This window comes from Elephantulus edwardii, unplaced genomic scaffold (assembly GCF_000299155.1).
Source record: "Elephantulus edwardii isolate Elephantulus edwardi_28Jun2011 unplaced genomic scaffold, EleEdw1.0 scaffold00263, whole genome shotgun sequence".
Lineage (NCBI taxonomy): Eukaryota > Metazoa > Chordata > Mammalia > Macroscelidea > Macroscelididae > Elephantulus > Elephantulus edwardii.
Genome location: NW_006400013.1, coordinates 867869 through 878739, shown reverse-complemented (window position 1 = coordinate 878739; position 10871 = coordinate 867869). Strand labels below are relative to the sequence as shown.

The 10871-nt window shown below is 43.7% G+C and overlaps 1 protein-coding gene across 1 annotated transcript in view; it reads right to left on the bottom strand.

The window, feature by feature from the left end:
- TLN2 (talin 2) overlaps window positions 1–10871 on the bottom strand; it is a 282673-nt gene that overhangs the window by 124666 nt on the left and 147136 nt on the right. Inside the window, exons 35-37 of the mRNA XM_006899628.1 lie at window positions 10339–10538; window positions 7943–8075; window positions 4416–4517 (exon numbers count right to left, since the gene is read on the bottom strand). Coding sequence (XP_006899690.1) covers window positions 4416–4517; window positions 7943–8075; window positions 10339–10538 — 435 coding nt within the window. The remainder of the gene's footprint in view (window positions 1–4415; window positions 4518–7942; window positions 8076–10338; window positions 10539–10871) is intronic.

The window sequence follows — 10871 nt, the reverse complement described above, 5'->3', positions numbered from 1 at the left end:
CTCTGATGCATAGCACATAATTGCAAAGTCTATATATAGCTTGGATCAGGCACACCTTAGTCTCCAGCCTGACATCGTTGCTCTTCAGTACTCTTGAGAGGTCCCTCAAAGCTGACTTTCCCAATGCAATTTGTCTCTTGATTTCCTGGCTGCTGTTAACCAGAGTGTTGACTGTGGGATCACGTAAACGAAAACTGTTAACTCTCCATCTCTTCATCATCTATGCTGATGCTGCCAATTGGCCCAGTGGTGAGAATCTTTGTTTTCTTGACGTTGAGCTTCAATCCATATTGAAGACTGCAGTCCTTGACCTTCTGCAGCAAGAACTTCAGGTCCTCCTCAGTTTCAGCAAGCAGCGTGGGTTAACTTACAAAATTAAAATAACACAGAGGTTTATTTAAGTATCTGATACAGGATGTTGATTCTCTGGAGTTAAGGTGTCATCTGACAATTTGCATTTCTTACTCACTGCCAAGTAGTGGCCCAGCTGCTCAGCTGGAGAGGGGGCAGTGGGGAGCCTACTTACTTCTCAGTGGATGACTCCTCCATACTTGGTCTTAGAGGATTCCTTTGTTCAAAACTCACAGGAGGTGAGAGATTTATTTAGCTGAAGTGCAAAGAGTAAATTTATATCTCAAGTGACACAAGTATATTATTTTTCTTTTGATGCCTCTGTGGCTGACAAAGAACTTAATCTTCTAGTAGTGTCTACAGAGACAGGGACAGTGCCTTCTAAATAACAAAATTCATTGCCATTGAGTTGGAACTTACTGAAAGCCAATGCTCAAGTGAGTTTTTGGAAACTAAATCACATGGGAGGAGACTGCCCATTTTTCTCTCAAGGAGCCACTAGTGGATTCGAACTGCTGAAGATGGGCCACTTTTGGGTTAGCAGCACAATTCCCTGTGGACCAGGCCACCAGAGCTCCCTACTGCTCTCTAAAGAAGTCTAAATATACTTTCTCGTGAAAGTCCTACTAAAATGTAAAGCGCTGAGATGGATCCTGTGTAACACAGCTTCCGTGGCTCTTAAGTTTCTTTGTGCTACTATGACTTTAATGAACAAAAAAGTATTCTCTCACCATGCAGGAGGCTCTAGGGGAAAGCTCTGTGTCCATTTTGGAGGAAATCCTTACCTCAGACTTGCCAGAATTCTTCTTGAACTTCCTTGGTCATCTGCATTTGACATCTGTCTTTCCTTTTTACATTTCAAGAGTAACTAGGTATATGACACCTCCTATATTGGTATGGCCTCAGTGATGTCAGTTTGAGGACTAAGATGTGTCTGATTCAAGCCATGGTCTTTCTGATCACGTGCTATACATTTGAGAGCTGGACAGTGAATAAGAATGACAGAAAAATTGATGTCTTTGAGCTATGGTGTTGGAGAAGAGCACTGAACATCCCATGGACTGCCAAAAAAATAACAATAAATATGTCTTGGAGGGTCAAACCGGGCTGCTCTTTGAAGGCAAGGATTCTGAGGCTCCGTCTAACATACTTTGGACATGTTGTAAGGAGGGATAGGTCCTTGGAGAAGGACATCCTGCTTGGGAGGGTGGAGGGACGGCGCAGGAGGGGAAGGGCCTCTATTAGGTGGATTGATTCAGTGACTGGGGTAATTGGGATGGGTGTGTCAGAGACAGTGCGATTGGCACAGGACAGAGCGGAGTTTAGGGCTGTTGTACACAGGGTCACTATGAGTTGCAAGCGACTCGATGGCACACAACAACAACAACGACAACATGTCTTGGAGAGGGTACAGCCAGAGTGTTCTTTGGAGGCAAGGATGCTGACGCTTCACATCATATTTGGGCATGTTGCAAGGAAAGGTCATTCCTTGGAGAGGGACATGATGCTTGGAAAGGTAGAGGGTCGGCGAAGGAGAAGACGACCCTCATCTGGAGGGATTGACACGCTGACTGCAGCAGTGAGTTCTCATGTGTCAGGAAGTGTAGGACAGGGTTCAGATCTGCAGTTCACAGGTTTGCCATGAGTCATAATTGACTCGACAGCACCTAATAGCAACAACATTAAGAAGACAAAGCCTACTTCCAACCAGGATTACAAGTATAGGGAGTTAGGTTTCCAACACATAATTTTGAGGAATAAAATTCAATCTAGAAAATGGTTTCATAGACAAGTCAGCCTGCAGGGCCCTGTGGTCAAATCTCCAAACTCTCTTCACACAGGCAAACCAACCCTTTTTTCCTATTAGAAGGAATAAGATGAAAAATGGAATTTGCCACACTTGAGGAGACAGAGAATCATCGGCCATCTTAAAGCTCAAAACTCACCTCAGAGCCAGCAGAAAGCTTAATAGGCCCTGAAGCGCTCCGGTAATTTAAAGAGCAACATTGATTTTTAAAAATCGATACCTGCAGAAAAGATTTTGGTTCCTTTATTTCTTGATCTGCACACTGAAATGGACAGTTGCACTGACAGATAAATGCAAGGAAACCCTGAAGGTTTTTATGAATTTCATTTCTGACCTCTTCATCCTGAGGTCCAGGCTACTACTGGTCAAGGCAACTATATCACTTCAAGGGATTGCAAAGTGAATCCCAAATAAAGCATCATTCAGCACTTTAAAATAAAATGTAGGTATTAACTCCTCAGGCAGGACCTCATAGGGAGACTTAAGCCATCCCAAAGTGAAATCTGTGACCATTCCTCATGGTAAGAACAGTGTAAGGTTCAGTACAAATTGAAAATGCTGTTGTCAAGAAACTCCCTGATTGATGCTGACTCCACACACAATGGAGTAAAATGCTGCCCATAAGCAAGCCTGCAGATCAGAGAGCTGTGATTCAGAAGGCTTTTACTGGTCTTTTTTTGAAAATGGATTGCCAGGCCTTTCTTCCTACTGTCTTACCATTAAACCTGTTCAGCATCACAGAAGCACACAAGCCTCCTGTGGCAGATGGGTGATGGCTGTACATGAAGTGAACTACTGACTGGGAAATGAAGGTGAGGAGTCTACCCTGAGCCACCAACTCAAAAGAACTGCTGCTGTTGAGTTTATTTCAATTGGTAGGGATCCTCCATCTGAGGCTGCAAATTGTTACAGGAGACTCTGTATGTTTTTCCTGCAAAGCAGTTTGTAGATTCAGACCTCCGACCTCTGGTCTAGATGAGCGCTGTAGCTCATAACACACTACAACACCAAAGCTCATTGTTAAGTTGACCTCTACTCATAATGACCTGATAGGACAGAGAAGGACTATTTCATAGGATTTCTAGGCTAAAGTCTTTAGGGAACTGACTGCACATTTTTTTCCCTATAGAGCAGAAAAAAATAAGGGTTTGAACTGACAGCCTTTCAGTCCAGCTCTTAAATGTTGTGCCATGAGATTGCCTTCAAATTAAAAATTAAACTGGTGGTTCTACCACCGAACCATCAGTATTGTCTCAAACGAAAAGCAACTCATAGCCACTACTCTGATTCTGACTTACAGCGACCCTGCAGCGGCCTTTACTTCAGAAAATGTGTCATTTTAAGTTCTTTCTCTGTTTGTGTAAATGAAAGATCTTTCCTGAAGGACCTCGGAGACTTTTCTTTTGAAAAATAATCCTCTCTTCTCCAGTTTCGTTGGAGATGAGCTTAACTTCAGGTAGTGCCAGGTTCCAAATTGCAAATCTACGTAAAGCCATAAAGAGAAGAGAAAATCGACAACTTTATCTTGAAAACAAGAAGGGAAAAAGTTGTATCCAAGTAGCTACACTAAAGAGTAAGATGCCTTTCTGTCTTTGAGATCTCTTCAGCAGACTGTCTGAGAGACAGCCCACTCAAGTTTAACACTGATTCAGAAACAAAGTTGTTTTCTTTCACCCATGCCTTTGTGGAGATTTTTTCAGGCTAAGGAGCAGATCTTTGTCTGTAATTAATTCTCCCTAAAAACAGGTACTCAGGAGAAAGACAGGTAATCTCTTCTTGTGTGATTAACAGCCTCTGAAACCACACTGGAGGGTCAGCTGAGATGCTTCCAACTCTATGAGTTAGTATATAACAATAACAACAACAACAGGCACCATAATAGATACCACAGAATGATGTCCCTCTAGACACATCAGAATGGGGCCAGCCCACAACTAAGAAATCATAGCCGACTTTAGGCTAGGAATCCAGGTACAGCTATAGATTTACTTCAGAGAAAAGTGATGGCTGAATATAAACTTTTTTTGTTGACTGAAAATGCTAAGTGCAACCAGAATAATTTCCCCAAGAGCTTTTCTGTCAGTGCAAGGTGCAAACAGATCCCAAAGGAATATAATCTGGGTGAGATGCCAAGAGAAAGTTGAGTGAGATTTTCTGCAGCTTAAATCACTGCTGAATCAAAGTGCAACACCTGGTCCTACAGGCTCTGGGACCAAAGGGCGCCAACACACGCCTCTTTTCCCTCTGTGTACGTTACCTTGTGTCCCAGCTGCGCTGCTTCTCCCCGTGCTGCTGTGGTGATTGGGTCAATGAGGTGTCCAATTTCCTGCACCACTGAAGTCAGCTGCTCCTGTAGGGCCTGATAAGGAGAGAATTGTCAAGTTCATCCCACATTGGTCCATCACAGGGCTGCACCAATTATAAAAAGGAGAATCCCATGAAATGGACATCAAAACGCTTGCACCCATCCCATGCAGCTGTGGCTTCACCCTGCTCTCCACACTGCTGGCTCCCTTGGGCTCCAACCCCTTGGACTACTTCTGATGAGAGACTAGAGGCAGATCTCAGAAAAGTTCACTTCAGCCCTTTCTGACAACCACTGATCTTCCTGGTTTCTCGTTCCTACCAACCAGAGGTGACAAACTGATGCTACTGGTATCTTTACTGGTTATTCAGTGTTTTACTGAAAAGGCACACCAGCTATGGTTTTCCAAGAAGGAAAGACAATTTCATCCAAATGGGAGAACTAATGGAGAAAGGACTGAGGGAGCTTCTAGGTCATTGTTTTCTCCAGAACCAATAATGTCTTAAGGGAGAATGAGAAAGATGGAAAATGAGATCACCTCTCGGAGAGCGGGACCACATTCTGACCAGTGCCCTGTGAAATTCCAGCTGAGGTGCCCGCTGAGTTCAGCTTGGGCTGTAGTTCATTGCAACATGATGCTGACACAAATATTAAAGCTGATACCCTCAAGGTGGTCCTATCTATCTATCTATCTATCTATCTATCTATCTATCTATCTATCTATCTATCTATCATCTATCTATCCCAAAGAATAGAAATTTTGCTGAAAAGCAATGGAGCAATGATGGTTAGAGGATACTGAGCATGAGAGATGGGGAATCCGAAGGTGAAGATTATTAAAATCTAATATGGGTGCAGGAAACCACGCTTAAGTATACAGCTTGATGAGTTATCACAAAATGAGCACACTACCCAAAGCCAACCTGCAGACTGAGAAGCAAAGCTGATTAAAAAGAAGCAGGCTCTGGTTTATGGTAGGAATACCATGGCCACTTCATCTGTTAGATGCAGGATTTGTGAATCAGGACGCTGGACAGCTCCTGACACAGGAACAAAGTCATCAGAAAAAGAGACTCTGCCCTTTGCTCCTTTTACACAGAAGGATGCTATATAGAGGGAGAGTGAGGGTGGGAGGCATGGGATGAGCTTTGTCACGAAAAACCACAGTCTAAAATGTACACCAAGAACAAAGCCCTAGAAAATAGGAGACAGGGAGTGCGCCAAACTTCCCATGGTCTCGTTTAGCTGATAGCTTAACTCTTTTCATATTCATCTTGTGATTCTGGTCAAGAACACAAGAACAGTCTAACAACGTTGGCTTAGAAAAGTTGGTTTATTAAATTAAATATGGGATAACTAGGAAGCACATACAGATAAAAGGGAGCAATATTTATAAGTCTTGCTTAAAAGAAAATTTCAACTATGGACTACAAAGAAAAGCATAAATTCTATATGAAAGGGCCAAGTAAGAAAACAACACACTGTAGCATTCCATTTATATAATAAAAATGGAAAAAGGAAGTCCTAGAAGATTCACTGTGAGAGGGATGGTGAAAGGATGGAGGCAGAGGGGCACTTTGGAGCCGCTGGTCCTCTTTCTTCATCCGGGTCCTGGGTTTTGGGTGTGTTCATTTGTGATAATTCATCAAGCTGTACACGTATGTTCACTTTTCTGTATCCATATATTAGGCTTTATATATAGGAACACGTCATCTGCAAATAGAGATAGTTTTATTTTTCTTTCTTTCTAATTCGGATACTTTTACATTTTTTTCCCCTTGTTGTATTACTTTGGTTAGAGCTTCTAAAGCAATACTGAACAGAAGCTATGTTGGTGAGCAGTCTTGTTTCGTTCCTGTTCTCAAGGTGAATATTCTTAGTCTTCAGTATACATGATTCTGGCAACTGGCTTTCCATAGCTACATGTATCTATATTATTCTTTAAAGAACAGGTTTTAAGGTTTTAACTCTAATGTTCGGAAAGGGAGAATGTTCACCTCTCCTTTCCTTGGAAATGAGTGGGTGGGGATGGAACTAAAGTAAATATACAGTTCTATGGATAAAAATTAACACAGGCAAGGATAGTGAAACTTCACTTCACGTATTTTAGACACGTTGTCAAGAGGGGGCAATCCTTGGAAAAAGATATCATGCTGGGAAAGGTGGAGGGTCAGAGAAAGAGAGGAGGACCCTCAACAACATGGACTGAAACAGTGACTATAGCAATGGGCCTGAGTGTATCAGAGGTAGTGAGCGGAGCACAGGATGGGGCAAGATTCACAGCTCGTGTTCACAGCGTCACTGTGAGCTGGAGTGGACTTGCTCATACCTAACAACATCAGTATGGATTGAAAACGAGCTACACTGTACATCCACTGCCTAGAGGTGGAGACCACAATTCTATTATTAATGAATTCAATGGCAGTAAGTGTATTTTCAAAAAAGTCCATGTTTCATTAATACACTAAGTGTCAGGTGCTATGTTTTCAATAGAGGGAAAGAAATAGGAGTTATGAGGCTTTGTTCAGGAAACAGAAAAACTTGAAGTAGAGAAATTCTATTTTCAACTTTAGAAAACCTTCAGTAGAGGGCAAACTGGATCTAAGCTAATCACAAAATGCAAGTTTCCCCAAATACTAGGTACTGCATAACCTTAATCAAAAAAAAGTCTCCTAGTTCTGTATGGACCAAATATACTAGTTGTTGTTATTGCTATGTACTGTCCACTCAGAATTGACTCAAAGCTGATTTTCAGAAGCAATAAATCATAAGAAGGAGACTGCCCATCTTTCTCCCAAGGAGCACCTGACGTTTTCGAACTGTCTTGTATCGACAGCACAACTCCTTACCACTAAGCCACCAGAATGCCTTAAATATAGTAGTGGTGTTGTATACCACAGAGTCAGAACCCACACATAGCTGACACTCCGGTAGGTTTTCAGAGGCAGTTAATCACCATGGAAGGAAATCGCTCATCCTTCTCCCATGAAGTAACTAGTGGACTTGAACCACGTGCCTTTAGGATTGCAGCATAGCTTCTTGCCACTAGACCACTAGACAGAGCTCCTTAAATATAGTAGAGTTAGTGTTAAATCTGCACTTTACCTAAAAAAGCACATCAGTGGAATGTAACAACAGAGAAACAGCTTTTGTTGGTGTATTGTTATGTTAAACAGAGTGTGACAGCCCTGACTATCTATTGGCACACTCTAACAAGCTGGCATTGATAGTCTCTTCACCTTTCAGTCACACGTGAACTCCCCATGCCCTCCCCAGTGCAGCTGCTCCTTCACCAAACTCTCATTCTCTCTACTCCGCATTAACTCCAGCACCTCCGGTACCTCCACAGGGGAAAGCGGTCTCATGATGAGACCCAAGCATCAAAGCCTCCCAGTCACTCTCTCACAGACCCCAGAAGCTGATGCTGTTTTTCTTCAGGACCTCCAAGAGGGGACTGAGTGGCACAAAGCCCGGCGTACCTCCACAGAGATGTCATCCCTTGTGGCCAGACTCTGACTGACAGCTGCCAGGGAGGCCTGCTCGATGTCCCGGATGCAGCGGTTGATGCCATCAATGGAGTAGTCACACTCTCTCTGCCCAGGGGCCTTGTCTCTGGAAAGAACAATGCAAGTCAAAAACAGCCTTAAACTCCTCCATCTGTCAGAGCCTCAGTGGTCCAGGGGCCTGTCCTCTTCCTCCCTCCAGTCAATCACCTCATTAAGGAATAAACCTGTGGTCCTTGCTTGGCAATCCTCTCTGCCTCACCTGCACCTTTCTGGATTTAAGACTTGAGATAACTCTTTACATCCCTGGTGGGAAGGATAGGGTGCTGCCCTTCACTCCAGGCTGATGTCAAACAAATGCAGAAGGAGAGCTTGAATGTGGATTCACTGAATGAGAGAGAAACTCTCATGGAGTTGAGTTCAACCCCAGCAACCCTGTAAGACAGAGCAGCACTGTCCCACAAGGTTCCCAAGGCTGTAAATCTTTATGCAAGAAGACAGTCACGACATCCTTCTCCTGGGGAATGGCTGGTGATTCTGCTCAGCGGCAGAGTATTTTAACCCCGGTGCCACAAGAGCCCCTTATGTGTAGAACTCTGACAGTAAAAAGGGCAGCACTATTTTCAGTGCAAACATATTATGCTCGATTTATTACAGTCTGTTCACAAAGTCCCTGCCTCTTAATCCTAATGAAAACATTTAGTAGATTTTCCTTTGCAAAGTTAATTGTGGTGTTCAACATTAAAAGCAATAAAGAAACAAGATCTAACTAAGCAAAGTGATACATTCCATGTCGTGGGGAGTTGACTCTGGCCAAGTTAAAAATGTTATATCGACACGAAGGAATGTTTCCCAGGCTCCTTGGATTAGGAAGGAATTCCTAAAGGGTGCAAACGGCAGTTTGTTCTCTAAGAGCTCGCTAGATCAAGTCCACTCAGAGGGGTGGGTCTCTGAGGAAAGCAGATATGGCAATTGGGTTTCTGAAAAACTTGCCACTGAAAACTGCACAGCAAACAGCTCTACCCAGTAGCACATGGGGCTGCCAGAGTCTGAACTAATTATTTTTATGATCACAAAGGACATCAGGGTTGCCATGGTCTTAGGACATTCTTTCTGTCTTACTCATAAATGAAATGTGTGCATTAAAAGCTTCAATTTGCCTAAAGAAAGGCTTATCTCTGGATTTACCTCCTTGGCATAACCTCTAAGATCTCGGAATGCCTTGTCTGCTAAGAGCCTCTTCGCTTATTTGGAGGTCTTATGCTAATGGTATGAGTTAGGTGGGAGTCTTGGCTATGAGTTATCAGATAACCTCCGGAGGGGCTGGAGACCAAGGTCAGCCACCATGGTCAATCAAGTCTACATGACCACTCTCAACATAACTCTAGATCCCAAGGCTGAGGGTGCTTCCTTAGTTGGCCCTGCTTGAGTGTGGTTATGCTTCCAGGAGAAGTAAGATCATGTGTATGATTCCACTGGGACAGGCTCTATGTGCTTCATCCCTTTGCCAGCTTTAATCTGTATCATTTCACTGAACTGAACTATAACCACAAGTACACGGCATTTCTGAAATCTGAATCCTTCTAGCAAATAATTCTATCAGAAAGTGGTTCAAGGAGCCTCTCAAACTTAGAAGATTCCCAATCTTGCCAATGAACAGTGGTGCTCTTTCACTTCCTAGATACAGGCAGTATGGTACAATAATCAGAAGGATGGAGCAAGAGGCATCAGGCTGGAGTGTAACAGGAATGCTACTCAAGTTCTTTCTGCTTGAATTTTCCTATCAATCAAATGGATGTGAGAGTAGTGTTTTTACTTCATGAGGTTGTTATAATGATCAAATAAGAAAGTAGGGTAAAGCACTTACAACAGAAGTTTTCACATAATAATGCTTAAATTAGCTATTGTATGAACATACCATGACTGCCAAGAAAACAAGTAGGTGTGTGTTGGAGAGGCTGAAACCAAGTATCTCATTGAGGCTAGGATTTTGAAGCTCTGTCTCACATACTTTGGGCATGTGGCCAGGAGAGACTGGTCCCTGGAGAAGGACATCATTCTCAGAAGGATGGACAGACAGCACATGAGAGGAATGCCCCAGATGAGATGGATTGATGCAGTAACTGGGGCAGTAGGGGCTTGTGTGCTGGACTTAGTGAGACTGGCTCAAGATAGGGCAGGCTTCAGAGCATACATAGGGTCGTAGGTGACTCAATGGCACATAACAACAACATGGCCAGAACTACCACCAGTACTCAGAAGATGAAGATAATGGGGAGCAACATTATTCTCAAGGGAACGGACTAGTGAGCTTGTCACTCCTGCCCTGCTCAGAGGTCAGCCCACTGCTCTCCCCACACAGGGAAACTGACCTGATGGAGGTGATGAGGCTCTTGATGGAGTCAGACACGGTGTGGGAATGGCCAGCCAGCACGGACCAGGTGGGCGGGTCTTTGGGGTTGATAGCCAGCGATCGGGCAGTGCGGATGAGGTATGATGAGCTTTCCAGCATGGTCTTGGCTGAGACCAGGATGGGTTCCTGCGCTTGGGAGCCCTGGGACCAAATAGCAGAGGGTCAAGGGTAGGACGTGCAGACATCAGAGAATAAGTGCATCCTGGAAGGTCTTGTTATTCATCAAGGAAGGAGATACAGGGGACAGTGACTGGGAGGCTGACTTACACAGGGTCCAGACAGTGGAGACTTGGATCTGCACTTCCTCCTTAAATAGCATTTTCAGCGTGGTACATGTCAGGGAAGAAACCCACAAGCATACTCTATACATGGGGATTGCTCTCAGTGCATAAAGCAAAGGCATTGTTCTCAAGTTGTTGTTGTTATTATGTGCCGTCGAGTCGCTTCCGACTCATAGCGACCCTATGCACAACAGCCCTAAACCCTGCTCTA